Raw genomic sequence first — 18,637 nt, forward strand, 5'->3', positions numbered from 1 at the left:
AGTGCAACTCACCGTTGTGTTTGTTGATGTGTAAATTTAACTTATCTTCTCTATTGAACCTTTTTGGACATTCAGGGCAGGCCAAAGGGGGTGGATCTCTTGGCGGCTTGGTGCAAGAAGGTTTGTGCTCATCATAAATAATTTCATTTGCAAAGAATTGCTTACAACGGAAGCAGTATTTTCTTTCTTTATTTTTCTTTTTGTTCAATTGCTTAGTATCTGCATTGTCCGATAGATTTGTCTCATCCGAAACTAAATGTCCCATCGTGCTATCTGCGTTCAGATCTGCAGCTGGTAATGTTTCAACAATGTTAACAATTTCGATATCTGATTCTTCATCTGACGATGGTGAAACTTCGGAGGGTGGTTTTGTTTCTGAAATCTCCACTGCTTGATAGGTTTCTTCTTCCTTAATTGGTTGTGGCAACTTCAATTGCTGTTGAGTTTTTCTGAGTCTTTGATTTACCTTCTTTGTCGACACCGATAGTATTGAATTCATCTTGTTAGGAATATTCTTCTCAATGCTTGCCAACAGAAACTCTGGTCGAGCTAAAGCGGTCAAACAGGATCGCTTGAAATTATAAAACAAATCGAACATCCTCTTACAATTCTTACAGCAGTTCGGACGCTCGCGAGGCGAACCCCACTTACGCGCGCCAAGCACGAAAACAATTTTGTTCCGGCGGATAGGTCCGCGCCCTCCGGATTCTGTTAACAGTTTCAGACAAAACTGACAGCGAGTATCGCAAGAATCCTCCTTAATGACTTTAGACTTGCGCTTCTTTGGCTCCAACTCAACTTTAGATTCAGTGGGAGCAGATAACAATGAACCGATTGGATCCGTTTCCCCTTCAATCGGTTCCACTAATTCCACCTTGATTTCTTCCAAATGTCCCGGTTCGAAGGGGTTCACTTCCAGATCGAGTGGCTCCTCTTTGATTTGCATTGTGATGTTTGGTTCCAACGATGCCGAGCTTTGATCGGGGGGTTTCAGCACTAGCTGGGATGACCAAATTCCTTGCCCAGCGGATTGGTTGGACATATTTAGCAAAGCTTTGGTTGTTTCCCGGATCAACTTTTTTTTGGCTTCCCGAAGTTTAGCGGCTCTATTTTTTTTAGCTAGCCTCGGCATTTCTAATCAATGTACGCTCTATTTGAAACAATCACTTCTTGAAACTCTTGAAACAATTGAATGGAATTTTTAATCACAACACCACGCACCGCACGTATTGCGAGAAAATAGGCCTTTTCACGAGACGTTTGAAGGCTTACACGCTCATTTGAATCTACTCAAAAGTGAGTCAAAATGGCTCACTTTAGCATTTTGATGGAAATGTCAAAAAGTGAGTAACATTATATTTGGCAAGTGAGTCAATTTTCACTCACTTCTCAGAGTTTTAGGTTTTACTCATTTTTGCGTAATTGTTTTCAAACCGTCAAACAGTTTGAAAAATATCATCGAAAATGGTTTTCGTATTTTTATAAGTTTTTTAAATAGTTTTTTTTGTAAATTGGATGTGGTTAACAGAGCAGATGCGCTGAGCTGTGGTGGGCACGAGCATGTCCCCAAAGGATTCTCGCAGAACTTGCAGTTCTGCAGCACGATCGATCCAGAGGAGTTGCTTTGTAAAATTTTCGGCGACAGAGCATTCAATTGGCGCTTTGATGTTGCACGAAGAAGAAGAAGCAGAAAGATGATAATCGAAAAAATCTCCACGGCAAACCATACGAAGAAGTTTTTAAAACTCTTCTCAAAAATTCTAAAAGCAATTTAATTAAAAACGGGGTTGGACTTTTCTGGATAAATACTGTGTTTTAAGTGTAATATTACAAAATAAAATTTCGAACAGAAATATACAGTAAAAGAAAAGTCCAACCCCGTACTGCTAACCGTTTTTTATTAAATTGCTTTTAGAATTTTTGAGAAGAGTTTTAAAAACTTCTTCGTATGGTTTCCCGTGGAGATTTTTTCGATTATCATCTTTCTGCTTCTTCTTCTTCATGCAACTTCAAAGCGCCAATACCGGATTCGATAATTTCTCCGATTCGCGATATGGTGTTGATAATGATGTACCTACCAGAGTCTATTATATAGAGTTACGCAAAGAGGATCTTCTTACTTTTATTCTGAATGATGCTCTTGTTATTCTGTTGCCAACTTTCACTTTTGTTCAACCCTTCAAGTGACTTCACGGAAGCGTTCTCTTCTAAAGCTTTTTAATTCGATAACCTATAGTGACTATAGTCACCCACAGAGTGCAAACACGCGAGTTTCTTGTTGCTACTTTATCGGGGAATATTTTGATGTTTTTTGAAGCTGTTTCTAGATTTAATCTAATACATTTTAATTCATGCGTTTTGATTCGCCATAATAATTATTAGGCGATAACAATACTTCCGCCTCACCAACAAGCATTTGTTTACTTTGCTCGATAGGTAGACGGTTTGACAGTTCAATAGGTAGATTTGGCTTCACTCTTTGCGCAACTCTATATATAATAGACTCTGGTACCTACTTGTTCTTTGCCCATCAAGGGGCCGCGGTGTCAACGTAGTGGATATGTGCCCTAAATGTACCGGATCATGATGCAATCCAAGCACCAAGATCGGCATGTGTCAGTACTGCGACGGAACCGGAATGGAGACTATATTTATTTGACCGTTTGTGATCTGTCGGTATAATAGAGGTAATAAACTATAGAGGACGATTGTCGCTGCGGTTCCCTTTGTTATCGTTCCCAAACATGTTGGGTATCCTATCTGTCAAAACGTTCTGATTTTTCCTTCGTTGACATTTAGTCAGGAACTAATAACCGGGACGTGATTGTCCCGAAGAACCGATTAAAAATTCATGCAACCCAGGATGAGCTCACGAGACCAGCACCGCCAGAGGCGCTAGTGTATTTTACTCACTTTTCGGTAAATTTATTTGAAAGTGTTTTGGTAAGTGTAGACTTTTTTGCTGTGAGTTTTGACAGAACTTTAACCTCAATCCAAAATACGTTTTATTTACGTTTTTTTCTGTTTTCTGTCCATCAACATATTCCATCAATTTCTTTTGCCTTCAATTTGTGTGGCAGTTTTAGTTTTAAATGTTTAGATTTTAAATAGCAAACATTTCTCAGTAGACAGTTGCTGCGTATTTCAACACGAGAAAGCGTGTAGCGGCGGGTGAGTTTAGTGCGATTACTCGGAACAAGAATGCCACCGCTGGTGAATCTGGTTCCGTTAGAACTCCGGATAGGAAGATGACCCGAGTTTTCCAGTCTATCAAAAGGATCGGCGTCGTCAAAGTTGATGTAAAGAGCAACCAAAATTAGATGGGAAACAGCGAGCGAGGCGTGCAAAACCCGGAAAATGCAAGCCTCCACACTAGCAATGAAGCGCAAGCAACTAATTTTTGACGAATCCCAAAGCAAGCTGAGCAGGAGCTCATGATTAGAAAATGGCCCTTCACGTCCCGAAAGCACTTGGATTTGCTTCCATGTTAAAGGAAGGCGCTCGTGTAAGTATAAATTGCTGGATCCGAAGGTGGATTCGAGTCCAAATTGGTTATTTTTTCCGGACGGATGGCGATGACTCACGTGAGTGTTTTTTCCCGTAGGCTTATTCAGGCCGAGAGGAGCAGTATACCGGAACATATACGCCTGTAAGGTGCGCTCGGAATGAACAAAATGATCATCAATCACATCGAGAAGCAGTTCGTCACTTCCTATGCGGGCACCATCAGGGATGTCGAACATCCGGCAGCCAAACTGATGATCCAGGTCAGCCAGATGCAGGAAGCCCAAATGGGAGATGTTTTCCATCTTCGTGGTGGTGTTTTGCGGGGCGTTGCTGGAGGCCGCTTAAGAGCTGCTTCGATTGGGAGTGATGATATTACCGAAGGGTATGAGAGAACCCTGGATCTGGCTTTGGAAGCTCTACCAAGTCTGGTTACAGTGCAAAGATGACGACCGTTTCGCCAAACACATGACGAAACACGGGCGCATATTTGGTTTCATTCGTCAGGTTGATGACTACATTCTGAAGGAACCGAGTTTCGCCGTGCGTTTGGACTACCGTCCCGATTACGCCAGAACGTTGGTGTACGTGCGGAACGTATCACCCCATTCGGTGTTGCGACTCAGCATGGCCTACATCCACCTGGCAGACGGTCACATGAAGATGCTGATTGAAAGCGAGATGCGCCTTCCTTGGGGTACGGTTTCAAAGTTTTGCTTCGACAGTTGCCTGCTTTCGGAGCTGGATAGAAGCAACGGACTGATATTGGTTGGACTGGCGGACTCAAAGACAGAAATATTGGAACTTTACCACCTGCAAGTGACCGTGTTGAGTCATTTCGTGAAAGAGCAGCTAATTTTGAAGAAACCAACGATTCATTGTCCGCCGTTGAATCAGTATCCGGTACCGATGTTGATCAAACAGTTGTATAAGCACGACTTTTCAACGAAATCTAAATTTGATGGCGCGAAGCAACTGCTGGATCAGTTGGCTAAATTCAAGGAAGAGGCCTTGAATAAGGGGAACTATATTAAATATTTAACTGTACTGAACCAGATAGAGGACTTTGATATTCAAATGGAATATACTAAGTACAAAATCGATGAAGCTAGACTAGTGCCCGGTATTTCAGAGAAGTATTATCGTTTGTCGGTATGTAAAAACAAGCGTATTATTTTTACAATCCAATTTTATTTTATTTTTATATGCTTTTATATTCGATTTGTAGATCGATCAATTTCAAACGGCACCCACCCTTTTGAATGATGACTGCACGGTAAGGATGATCATTCCCAGCGAGTTCGAACCCCGTAGCTTTCTAGAAACTATCCATGAGATCAATCCAGATTACATGTTGATTCATGTAAACACCATTCTTGAACCGTCTCCAACCTACACGATTGTGTTTGAATGCAGTCGGCTCTTATTTCAGCTGGAATACTATGTCCTATCTTTGGTGAAGGAAATTGACTTTGAAAAACATTGTTCCCTAAGCCACCGATGGAAAAGAAGATCATATACGAGAGGTGAGTTTTGTTACAAAATGTTTGAACTCAAATGATGCAATACAGTGCGTTTTACAGTTTTCAATGGTTCAACAAATATGTCGCAACAAATCACGAGCAGCTGTCTGCTGTGCGAAATATCGTGAATCGGACTTCGTTCCCTGCTCCGTACATATTGTTTGGACCACCCGGTACTGGAAAAACTTCAACTATCGTAGAGGCAGTTTTACAAATTTGGAAACTACAACCCAAAGCCAACGTTCTCGTACCGGCAGCTTCAAATTTCGCCTGTGATGAATTCACCACGCGCCTGCTGGAATTCATTCCCGCCACCGATGTGTTCCGTTTCGTATCCTTCGTATCGATTTTGCTGATAACGGAACAACACCTTCGTTCTCAAAGAGCAGTGGAGGTTTTGAGGAAGGTGGTGAGTATCGTCGCGGCCCCGACTACGAATATCCGGAAGGCGGTGCATCATACGAGGAAAATTCATCGTACGGCTATGGTGGAAGTGGAAGACCGTTCCGCGGCCGTGGAGGATTCCGCGGACGTGGTGGTTTTATCGTGATGGCCCACCGCACCACGGGGACAATGATGAATGGCGTCGATCAGGAGTCGATGGCAAATATGATTCACGCCGTCGTTCGTGAACCAGGAATCGATAGATCTAGCTCCCGTTCACCGAGGCGACGCAGTCCGGCTGATTCTGATTCGTCTTCTTGTATGAATGGCGTGTTATCGAATGCAAGAACGTTACCAGAAGTGGCACGGAAATCTACCACATTCTGGTAAGGGGCGCTGATTTTGAACACTATTCCCCGCCAAGTTGCACCTAACGGACGGAGACCACGAAATAGTGGACAGCCTGATGAAGGACGAGGAAGGTAAACACCACCTTCGTATTACTCAGCGACTACGCCTCGATCAACCCAAGTTGGAAGATCTGCAGAAGCGCATATCGACGTCATCGTCGCACGCAATCTTCCTCGGCCTGCTGGGATCGACGTCATCGGTAGCATCGTCGGATGATGCCAGCGTTCAGACGCGTCCACTGCGTAATCTCGTGTCCTACCTGAAGCAGAAAGAAGCGACCGGCGTTATATCCTTACTCAATAAAGAAACGGAAGCAACCGATGTGCTCTACTCATTCCCGCCATGCGATTTTTCGACAGAATTGTTGAAACGAACATGTCACAACCTCACCGAGGAGGGACTGAAGGAAGACCATCTGGTAATCGTGGTGGTCCGAGGAGGAACAATCCTCTGAAGTGCCTTCTTTCTTGTATTGCAGAAACTAGTCCATATTGGCACAGCATACAACATGGCTGGTCTAAAAATTTGTTTGTAAATCAAAAGTTTGTTCTTAAGCCAAAGTTTTGACTTTCTGTTTATAAGTGGATCACTTAATATATTTGTTACATTTGGCTTGAAGGCCTTCAATGTGATTTTTAAAAGTAAAGTTAATTTAAGATCTAGCAGAAGTCCTAAATATTTAGAATTCGAATAGTTTACCTGCAGTGAGCGATCTGATAAATAATTTTGGATCAGTTTAATACCTAGTTGGTTGGTTGTTTGCTCATTATTTGTTGGTTGCTTCATTGTTTGTTGGTTGATTGATTGGTTATTTAGTTGATTGCTACAATTGCTTATTGGTTGGTTGGTTAATAAGTTGATTGGTAGCTTGCTTGAATGGTTGGTTGTTTGATTAGTTAGTTGATTGATTCGTTGGTTATTTGGTTAGTTGGTTGTTGCTTGATTTGTTAGTTGGAAGAATGGTTGATTGGTTGGTTTCTTTTTTGTTTATTGATTACTTGATTGGTTGGTAATTTGGTTGATTGGTTGGTCGGCTCGTTAGTTCATATGTTGTTTTGATGGTTGCTCGAATGGTTGATTAGTTGGTTGGTTGAATGATTGTTTGGTTGATTGGTAGCTTGCTTGAATGGTGGGTTGCTTGATTGCTTGGTTGATTGGTAGTTTGCTTGAATGGTTGGTTATTTGATTGATTGCTGCTTGATTTGTTAGATGGTAGAATAATTGATTGGTTGGTTGATTGCTTGCTTGATTGGTTTGTCGGCTGGTTAGTTGACATGTTGTTTTGTTAGTTGCTTGGTTGGTTGATTAGTTGATTCGTTGCTTGATTGATTGGTAGCTTACTTGAATGGGTGATTGCTAGATTAGTTGGTTGATTATTTGGTTGATGGGTTGCTTTAACCGTTTGATTGAATGGTTGGTCGGCTGGTTGGTTGATTGGTTGTTTTGTTAGTTTCTTGATTGGTTGATTAGTTGATTGATTGATTGATTAGTTGATTGGTTAGTTGTTGCTTGATTTGTTAGTAGGTAGAATTGTTGATTAGTTAGTTCCTTGATAGTTGGTTGGTTGCTTAATTGGTTGTTTGGTTGCTTTATTGTTTGTTGGTTGATTGATTGGTTATTTAGTTGATTGGTTGCTTGATTGGTTGGTTGGTTGATTGTTGGTTAGTAGAATGATTATTTGGTTGGTTGCTGCTTGATTTGTTAGTTGGTAGAACTGTTGAATGGTTGGTTGCTTCATAGTTGGTTGGTTGCTTGATTGGTTGGTTATTTGGTTGATTGGTTGTTTGACTGGTTGATTGATTGGTTGGTCGGCTGGTTAGTTGATTAGTTGTTTTGTTGGTTGCTTGAATGGCTGATTAGTTGGTTGCTTGATTAGTTGATTGTTGGCTTGCTTGATTGGTTGGTTGCTGGAATCGTTGACTAGTTGATTATTCAGTTGATTGCGTGCTTGATTGGTTGATTGATTAGTTGATTGGTTGATTAGTTGGTTAGTTGATTATTGGTCGGTTGCTTGATGGGTTGATTAGTTGATTTGTTGATGACTTGATTGGTAGATTAGTTGGTTGTTTGCTTGATTTGTTAGTTGGTAGAATTGTTGAATGGTTTATAGTTGGTTGGTTGCTTTATTGTTGTTTGGTTGACTGGTTGATTGATTGTTGGTCGGCTGGTTAGTTGATTAGTTGTTTTGTTGGTTTCTTGGTTGATTGGTTATTAAGTTGATTGCTAGGTTGCTTGATTGATTAGTTATTTGGTTGATGGGTTGGTTGGTTGCTGCTTGATTTGTTAGTTGGTAGAATGTTTGATTGGATGGTTTCTTCATTGTTGGTTGATTGATTGATTGGTTGGTAATTTGGTTGATTGGTTGCTTGACTGGTTGATTGTTTGGTTGCTTGATTGGCTGGTCGGCTGGTTAGTTGATATGTTGTTTTGTTCGTTGCTTCAATGGTTGCTTGGTTGGTTGATAAGTTGATTCGTTGCTTGATTGATTGGTAGCTTGCTTGAATGGCTGATTGCTGGATTAGCCAATCAAGCAACCAATCAACTAAATAACCAACCAAGCAACCAACAAACAATGAAGCAACCAACCAACAAACAATGAAGCAACCAACCAACCAATTAAGCAACCAGCCAACTATCAAGGAACCAACTAATCAACATTTCTACCAACTAACAAATCAAGCATAACCTACCAATCAATCAATCAATCAACTAATCAACCAAACAAGAAACCAAACAAATAATCAATCAATTGATTGTTGGTTGGTTGCCAATCCAACCAACCAATCAGGTTATTTGATTGATTGGTTGCTTGCCTGGTTGATTGATTGGTTGGTCGGCTGGTTAGTTGATACTGTTTTGTTCAACCGTCTAAGACGAGTTTAGGACTCTCCATTTAATTCCACCAATTATTTTGATATCTTTGCAGATACGTATTTCGACCACAACTATGTGGTCGTATTCAGTGTCTCGTACTTGACTCGACTGTTGCTTGCTTGATTAGTTCGTAGGTTGGATAATTGATTGGTTGATTGGTAGATTGCTTGATTGGTTGGTTGATTGATTGGTTAGTTATTTGGTTGAACGGTTGATTGGTTGCTGCTTGATTTGTTAGTTGGTAGAATGGTTGATTGGTTGGTTGGTTGCTTGATTGTTGATTGGTTCTCAATCTTACCAACTAATCAGGTTATTTGGTTGATTGGTTGCTTGACTGGTTGATTGATTAGTTGCTTGATTGGTTGGTCGGCTGGTTAGTTCATATGTTGTTTTGTTGGTTGCTTCAATGTTTGCTTGGTTGATGATTAGTTGGTTGCTTGATTGCTTGGTTGATTGGTAGCTTGCCTGAATGGCTGACTGCTGGATTAGTTGATTGGTTGCTTAATTGGTTGGTTATTTGGTTGATTGTTTGCTTTACTGGTTGATTGTTTTGGTTAGTTGTTTTGTTGGTTGTTTGAATGGTTGATTGGTTGGTTGCTTATTTGGTTGATTAGCTTGTTGGTTGATTGGTTGATTAGTTAGTTGGTTGATTGGTAGCTTGCTTAATTGGTTGGTTGCTGGATTAGTTGATTGATTGGTGGTTGGTTACTTATTTGGTTGATTGGTTGCTTTACTTGATTGATTGGTTGTGGTTATTTAGTTGATTGGTTGTTTGATTGGTTGCTTGATTGGTTGATTAGCTGGTTGGTTGCTTGATTGCTTGGTTGATTGGTAGCTTGCTTGAATTGTTGGTTAATGGTTGCTTGATTGTTGGTTGGTTGCTTTACTGGTTGATTGGTTAGTCAGCTGGTTAGTTGATTAGTTGTTTGGTTGGTTGCTTGGTTGATTGGTTAATAAGTTGATTGGTAGCTTGCTTGAATGGTTAGTTGATTGATTGGTTAGTTATTTGGTTGATGGGTTGGTTGGTTGCTGCTTGATTTGTTAGTCGGTATAATGGTTGATTGGTTGGTTGCTTCATTGTTGGTTGATTGATTGATTGGTTGGTAATTTGGTTGCTTGGTTGATTGGCTCGTCGGCTGGTTAGTTGATATGTTGTTTTGTGGGTTGCTTGGTTGGTTGATTAGTTGAGTCGTTGCTTGATTGATTGGTAGCTTGCTTGAATGGCTGATTGCTGGATTATCCAATCAAGCCAACCAATCAACTAAATAACCAACCAAGCAACCAACAAGCAATGAAGCAACCAGCCAACTATCAACGAACCAACTAATCAACAGTTCTACCAACTAACAAATCAAGCAACAACCAACCAATCAATCAATCAACTAATCAACCAATCAAGAAACCAAAATACTACTAATCAACCAATCAGCCGACCAACCATTCAATCAAACGGTAAAGCAACCCATCAACCAAATAACCAACCAATTAAGCTACCAACCAACTAATCCAGCTATCAGCCATTCAAGCAAGCTACCAATCAATCAAGCAACAAATCAACTAATCAAGCAACCAACAAAACAACATATCAACTAACCAGCCGACCAGCCAATCAACCAGTAAAGCAACCAATCAATCAAATTACCAAACAATCAATCAATCAACCAACAATGAAGCAACCAACCAATCAATCATTCTACCAACTAACAAATCAAGCAGCAACCAACCAACCCTGTCCAGCAGATTTCCTGCAGCGCTACGACGTCGAAGTTGCGGGGATGTAATTCATCGTAGATTATCCTGTCGCAACCTGCGAAGCCTAGCGGCTTGCAGTTCCATGTTCCAAGCTTCCAATCGTGATCCTTTTTTCTTCGCCTAGGTCGTTGCCGATTGTATCGAGTCGTATTATCTTCTATGTCGTTCGTAATAGTTGTTTTTAAAGGCGGCTTATTGAGCCAGCGCAAAACTCCTGTCTCGTCGGAGGGCCGTCGTGTCAGGGCTGTTTAGCGTCCCACCTAACACCAGGACTTGGGCTTGTGCGCTTTGAGCGGCACACGGTCGCTTTGGCGGAGCCTACTTGCGGATACACGCAGCTTTTTATAGAAGTTAAACAGGGTCTACTGTCAAACCCCACCACATCCTAGGCATACGCCACAACTCGCAGATGGCCTGGGGAGGGATCGTCAAGCCCTTGGACAAAGTCCCTGCTGCCCCCGACCAACCAACCCATCAACCAAATAACTAACCAATCAATCAACTAACCAATCAAGCAATCTAGCAATCAACTTATTAACCAATCAACCAAGCAATCAACAAAACAACCAATCAACTAACCAACAAGCAACCAACCAATCAACCAGTCAACCAACCAACCAACAATGAAGTAACCAACCAACAATCAAGCAACCAACCAATCAACCATACTACCAACTAACAAATCAAGCAGCAACCAACCAATCAAGTAAGCTACCAATCCACCAAGCAATCAAACAACTAACCAACCAACCAACTAATCAACCACCAAGCAACCAACAAAACAACATGTCAACTATCCAGCCGACCAACCAATCAAGCAACCAATGAATCAACTAGTCAAGCAACCAGTCAACCAAATAAATAACCAATCAAGCAATCAACCAACCAATCAACCATTCTACCAACTAACGAATCAAGCATCAATCAATCAAATAATCAACCTTTAAAGCAAGCTACCAATCATCCAAGCAATCATTCAACCAATCAAGCAACCAACAAAACAACATATGAACTAACAAGCCGACCAAACAATCAATCAACCAGTCAAGCAACCAATCAACCAAATTACCAACCAATCAAGGAATCAATAAAAAAAGCAACCAACCAATCAACCATTCTTCCAACTAACAAATCAAGCAGCAACCAACTAACCAAATAACCAACGAATCAATCAAGTAACTAATCAAACAACCAACCATTCAAGCAAGCTACCAATCAACTTATTAACCAATCAACCAAGCAGCCAACAAAACAACTAATCAACTAACCAGCCGACTAACCAATCAAGCAACCAACCAATCAACCAGTCAAGCAACCAACCAACAATCAAGCGACCAACAATTCAAGCAAGCTACCAATCAACCAAGCAATCAAACAACCAACCAGCTAATCAACCAATCAAGCAACCAATCAACCAAATAACCAATCCAGCAATCAACTTACCAAGCAGCCAACAAAACAACTAATTTACTAACCAATCAATCAACCTGTCAAGCAACCAACCAATCAACCATACTACCAACTAACAAATCAAGCAGCAATCAACCAAATAATCAACCAAGCAATCAAGCAACCAACCAACTAATTAAGCAACCAACCAACCAACCAATCAAGCAACCAAACAACCAATCAAGCAACCAATCAACTAAACAACTTATCAATTAACGAGACGACCAACCAATCAACTAAATAACCACAACCAATCAATCAAGTAAAGCAACCAATCAACCAAATAAGTAACCAACCATCAATCAATTAACTAATCCAGCAACCAACCAATCAAGCAAGATACCAATCAAACAACAAACTAATCAACCAATCAATTAACAAGCTAATCAACCAAATAAAGCAACCAACCAATCAACCATTCAAGCATCCAACAAAACAACTAATCAACTAACCAGCCGACTAACCAATCAAGCAACCAACCAATCAACCAGTCAAGCAACCAACCAACAATCAAGCAACCAACAATTCAAGCAAGCTACCAATCAACCAACCAGCTAATCAACCAATCAAGCAACCAACCAATCACCAATCAACTAAATAACCAACCAATCCAGCAATTAACTTACCAAGCAGCCAACAAAACAACTAATCAACTAACCAGCCTACTAACCAATCAATCAACCTGTCAAGCAACCAACCAATCAATCATACCATACTACCAACTAACAAATCAAGCAGCAGCCAACCAAATAATCAACCGACCAATCAAGTAACCAACTAGTCAAACAAGCTACCATCTACCAAGCAATCAAGCAACCAACCAACTAATCAACCAATCAACTAATCAACCTGTCAAGCAACCAACCAATCAACCATACTACCAACTAACAAATCAAGCAGCAATCAACCAAATAATCAACCAAGCAATCAAGCAACCAACCAACTAATTGAGCAACCAACCAACCAATCAAGCAACCAACCAACTAATTAACCAATCAACTAAACAACTTATCAATTAAGTTGACGACCAACCAATCAAGCAACCAATCAACTAAATAACCACAACCAATCAATCAAGTAAAGCAACCAATCAACCAAATAAGTAACCAACCATCAATCAATTAACTAATCCAGCAACCAACCAATCAAGCAAGCTACCAATCAAACAACAAACTAATCAACCAAATCAACAAAACAAGCTAATCAACCAAATAAGCAACCAACCAATCAACCATTCAAGCATCCAACAAAACAACTAATCAACTAATCAGCCGACCAACCAATCAATCAATCAGTCAAGCATCCAACCAACCAAATAACCTACCAGGATCTCGGAAGGATTCCCTGGATAAGCCAGGAAGGATAGATAGGAAAAATAGGAAATATTCCGCGCAGAATCTCTGAAGGATTTCCTGCAGAATCTCGGAAGGATGGACTGCAGAATCTCGGAAGGATGGACTGCAGAATCTCCGCAGGATTTCCTCCCGAATCTCGGAAGGATTTTTAGCAGAATCTCGGAAGGTTTCCTTGCAGTTTTGGAAGGATTCCATGAGAATCTCGGAAGGATTCCCTGCGGGATCCCTTATGGAATATCGGAAGGACTGCCTGCGGAATCCCAGAATGATTCTTCGCGGAATCTCAGTAAGACTCCCTGCGGAATTCCAGACGGATTTGCTGCGTGATTCCGAAATAATTCGCTGCGGGACTCCAGAAGGATTCCCTTCGGATTTCGAAAATAATTCCCGAAAGCATTCTCTTCGGAATCCCGAAAAGAAATTGAAAATTATAAAGAAATAAGTCAGTTCAATTCTATAGACCAATTCAGATGGATTTCTACTTATATATGAATATTTATATGTTCATTCATACCTAGTACACTTTAGTTCGAACAATGTGGATTACGGGATAGTGATTCCGCTTGTCATGCCAAAACTTGAACGCGGTGCAGAAAACAAATCACGGACAGCTGAACAGTGTCTTTCTTTCGAGAAGCTTCTTGTAACATATGTAGGATTTAGTTTACTTCTTTCTATAATTATTGTGTGATTCGATACATCAAACTGCGTGGGCGATAACCGCAGACGAAGCTGTACTCTAGGATTTCTCTGTTTGTATTTGGTATCTCCAGTCTCCGTCTGTTGCTACTACTATGAATTCTATAACACTCCAAGCTATTCCAGATCGTCGTTCATTTCTTGCAATCTGGCCCTCTCGCTATCGCTTCCGCCCTGTCCGCCGCCTTACTGACGCATACGATTGATCAGTAGTGTGAACACTTGGGATGGCAAGGTCTGTTGAAGGACTTGGAGAAGCTGTGCCGGTTGGCCGCAGACGATCACTGCGTTAGCCAGATGCTCGACACCGTTCTCGATGTCACCGGAAGAGATGAGGGCCTCGCCCGTCTGAATTTCCTGGAGGAAAAATCTTGCACTTCTTCATGGTCTGCCATGTTGGGCATCGTCGTCCGTGGCCCTCCAGCAGCCGAAACAGCCTTCGTCGCTTTCCTCCTCTCTCGCAGCTTCTTTTTGAAGTCCGGATCTTTGCGGCGCTTGTGATTGAAGTAGATGCAGTAGCCCAGGAACAGCGTTCCGGCCACGTCGGCTGCAATCTCGATAGTAGTTTTACTAATCTCCATCTCAACGATTCCGGACCCGAGCTTCACGGTGGCACTAGCACGTTAATTCCGAACGAGAGAGAGGTCGAAAAGCGAAGAAATTTTCCTGTTTTTCTTCACGAAATGAACTTCTAACCGCCTCACTCGCAGCTTCTTTTTGAAGTCCGGATCTTTGCGGCGCTTGTGATCGAAGTAGATGCAGTAGCCCAGGAACAGCGTTCCGGTCACGCCGGCTGCAATCCCGATGGTAGTTTTACTAATCTCCATCTCAACGATTAGCTTCACGGTGGCACTAGCAGGAACTATAAGAACCATCAAGTTCATCTCACTTTATAATTTTAACAGAACTTATTTATGATCAGAGCAGACAAAAAAACAAAAACAAAACATCGATGCTGTCAGTTATGCGTGCACGGAAAAATAATCATGCGGAAAATGATGACTGACAGCATCTGGTTAGTGTCTTTTCAGTTGTATACCTAGGACTCCTACACACCGATTGAAACTTGAACGCAACACGGGAAAATCCCGAGTGTCTGGTCCCGGTTATTAGTTCCTGATTTAGTGCCCTATCCTCGCCAGCAAAGATGTTTCGCCAGTGACGACAGCGACAATCTTCCTCTATAGTTTATTACCTCTATTGTCGGTATTGTATTGCGCTTTTTGCACTTCATAAGAGTTTTGCGAGATTTTTTTTCTCACAGTCATCTTTTTCTCACACTCAATACACCCAAAAAAGTTTGATTTTCCGTGTATAATATTTGTGTGTGAGTGCTCAATCTGAAAACAAATAGACGTCAAATCATGGCGGGAATCGATTTAGTGTACACGCTTACATGTGACTAACGAGTAATGGGTTATAATTGGGTAAATTTCAGTAACAAAAATCGATCAACCCGAAATGAGAGTGCGTGTGAGAAAAAGAAGCGGGCAGATCACAATCTACACATAACTCTTCAAATTGGTGAAATCGGCAATATAAAGATACGCGAATTTACATTACATATCCATGCCCGGACTGAACCTGCAACGGGCAGATGGTTCAGCGGGAGCAAGTAACCAACACAGTGCCGGCCGGTGTTGATGATAGACAAACGGTGCGAAACAAGGAGCTGTTCATTACATTCAAGTAACAGCTAATTCGAACAAGTTTATTTTGGAGTGAAAAATGTTGATTCCGACGTTATGAAATGTTACTTTGATTTGTTGAGTTTCCACGGTTTCCACACAAATAAAGAAGAAGAAGACATAGTAAATAAACGATCTGTCAGTGAGCTTCTCTCTCTCAGGGTGGCGCCTGTTTTTAATGATTATGAACTTCCTAATGAAGAACAAAACCGATTTCTCATGATACGGGATCATTCACATGGATAATTACGGGTACAATTTAAATACTGTAGCAGATATAAAAAAAATTGGGAACACAAATTGTCAAATAAATAATTTTGGTTACTACCATTTGAAGTTGCATCGCTGTGTTAACTTTTCCGGATCGCAGTGACTGGATCGCGGTGACATTAGGATAAACGTAAATATTGTGCTTCCAGTTGAAAACCGAAGTGAGCTCTCGCGACGATTGAGTTTTTCCTTATTTCCTGATGTCGCAACTGCATCGCGACTAGTGCGCATCTATGCCACCGCCGTGCGCCATGATGCGCACGGGAGGAAACGGGAAACGGGAGAAAACTCGATTGTCGCGAGAGCTCACTTCGGTTTTCAACTGGAAGTACAATAAAGCAAGCTGTCTTCTCTCTCTCAGGGTGGCGCTAGTGTTGCCTTTCCCAATTTAAGCTAAGCATATTGCTTTTCTCACCGAAGAATAGACTACCGTGCAAATTTGTCGAAGTACCAAAACAAATGCTCACACGTAAAATTTTTTTATTTTATTTTATTTTATTTTATTGATGTATAAGGGGGCCGGGGGCCAAGTCACCGATGTGAATTTGAAATTCATATCGTCCATGATACACCAGGGATTAAAGGATAAGGCTTCACAACATCTTTACCCATGGGGGTTTTAAGTTTTGCGGGATATACTGATAGTATATCACTGCCTTAGGAGTATGGGCAGGTTGGGGATATTTTTATGATGAATATTAAAGCTGTGGAGAGATGTCGGTTATAATATTTGATTATATGTATTAACTTTGATTCCAATTATAAATCACAAAGAGCTTCCCTTATATTTAGGCGGTTAAACAAATTTGTTTGTTAGTATGTCGTGTTGATATCTGAATTCTTCCAGTTAGAGTTGTCTGATGTTACAAATTTTAGTTGTCCAGCAAGGTAACCCTTACAAATCCTTACTCCCAAATGATCAGTCTATTCGTCATTACAGTCTGCTGTTAAGGCCTGATCTAAACAGTTCTTATAAGAAGTCTCTTTCAATATTGTTCGGACTATTCAGTGTGAGTGGTATTGTTTCGAAGTAGTTTTCTCATCAATAGCGTTTAAGTAACGTCCCCATCAAACAAAAGAAGCTTTAAAAGTTTGTTCAAAATCTTAATTTTCAATCGCGAGTCAGTGTTAATACAATTATGTTGATGTGTATATGGTATAGGTATACACGATACATCTATCGTAAAATTTGAATTGCTGACTATATTTCAAATAAATACCTTGCATGAAAACGTATTTTGAGACTAAAATATCGTATTACAATTTGATGAATATCAATAATCGTCCAAAGTTTCGAAAATTATCTAGTAAAAGCAGTCGAAACTGAATCGAAAAGCCAAAATGGGCCACAGTTTAGAACCGTTCACCAAACAATCTTTAAAAATTTGAGCCTGCTATTTTAACAACTACATATTTTGAACCATGTTCCAAGAAAACGCCTAATACTATCTTTGTGGACTTATGACGGCCTTGCATAGCATCATCATCGTCTCGGAACTAGATTCAGTCAGTAAAGATTTCAAACCATTTCGTGAGCTTCCATTTGATGATGGGCTTAAAAAGACATTGATTGATCCTCCTCACGACCTTAGGTGGTCAAACTATTAGTCATGTAGAGAAAAGGATAGTGGATGAAAGCATCATATATGTAACGACGTGGAAATGTCCCGAAATGTTTCATAATGCATGATACTACTAAACCAACGGAGTTGTGAAAACCTTCACTTAAACATCTGTATTCGAACCCAGCATGGGTTCTTTGTAAAACAGCGCACCATACCGCCGAGCTATTAACAGCTACCGCTTGTATTACTCTTTGATTTTAAGTATACTCTTAAAATCAATCAATCAATATTTTTCTCTTTCTTTCAACTGGGCTTTAAATTAAATTCCCTTTCCCAAAAGAATCATTACCCCTTCGGGTCGGCTCTTCCTTTTCCGAAGCACTCAGACCCTAATATCAATATTTCCTTTCAAGTTTATATTGGTAAGATCAAAATCATGTTCTCTCTGTTTTTCATACGGGGCAACAAACCCCTTTATATCAATACACCTGTATACGTGTATGTAGATTCAATGAAGACTCTTATTGTCTCTATCATTTTGGCTAAGTTATTATTCCGCGCTCCTCACCCAAACAAATTCTTTCCTTAGTGTCCTATACATTGCGCCAATGCATCATCATCAATGACGATCGCGGCTATGTACCGCTATATCGTACACTGTCCAATATGTGAGCACGTTTGAACATGTCAATCCACCGCGCTCCAGTTAAGTATATCTGACTAAGCTGTTTTCGACGGTTTCGCCAAACCGTGATAAGGGTATGCGATATTTCACATAACTTTTAAATTGATGAAAAGTAAATTAACCCAAAAATTCCTACATGCAACATTTTAAATTTATGTTGATTGCCTAAATTATTTTGCGTTGAGTAATTGAATATATTCCGCCTTATTTTTACAATATCTCAGTGCCATCAGTATTTAAAATTGTTTTAGGAAGGTGTCGGCACATAAGGCTGTGCATATCCTTCCATCCCATCGAGTTGAGCATATATAGTAGATTATGCTCAATTGTTTGCGCCGGAAAATCCGAGTAAATATATCGGTCAAACGGTCAAAAGTAACATGAATTCTATTGTCAATAGTGATTTTATGCCACATTGACCCTTAATAACGTACTTGTCGTTCCATTACGTTGGGAAAGGTAATGAACGTTTTCCCTG

At 40.6% G+C, this 18,637-nt stretch overlaps 1 protein-coding gene and 1 pseudogene across 1 annotated transcript in view; both read right to left on the minus strand.

Moving 5' to 3' along the window:
* Window positions 1–18,637, minus strand: part of LOC134222825 (uncharacterized) — an 88,358-nt gene that overhangs the window by 695 nt on the left and 69,026 nt on the right. Inside the window, exons 13-15 of the mRNA XM_062701974.1 lie at window positions 14,648–14,839; window positions 14,329–14,566; window positions 13–1,138 (exon numbers count right to left, since the gene is read on the minus strand). Of these exons, the coding sequence (XP_062557958.1) occupies window positions 13–1,138; window positions 14,329–14,566; window positions 14,648–14,839 (1,556 nt within the window). The remainder of the gene's footprint in view (window positions 1–12; window positions 1,139–14,328; window positions 14,567–14,647; window positions 14,840–18,637) is intronic.
* LOC134226125 (mitochondrial import receptor subunit TOM20 homolog) lies at window positions 13,859–14,980 on the minus strand (annotated as a pseudogene).

Source organism: Armigeres subalbatus, chromosome 3 (assembly GCF_024139115.2).
Source record: "Armigeres subalbatus isolate Guangzhou_Male chromosome 3, GZ_Asu_2, whole genome shotgun sequence".
Taxonomy (NCBI): domain Eukaryota; kingdom Metazoa; phylum Arthropoda; class Insecta; order Diptera; family Culicidae; genus Armigeres; species Armigeres subalbatus.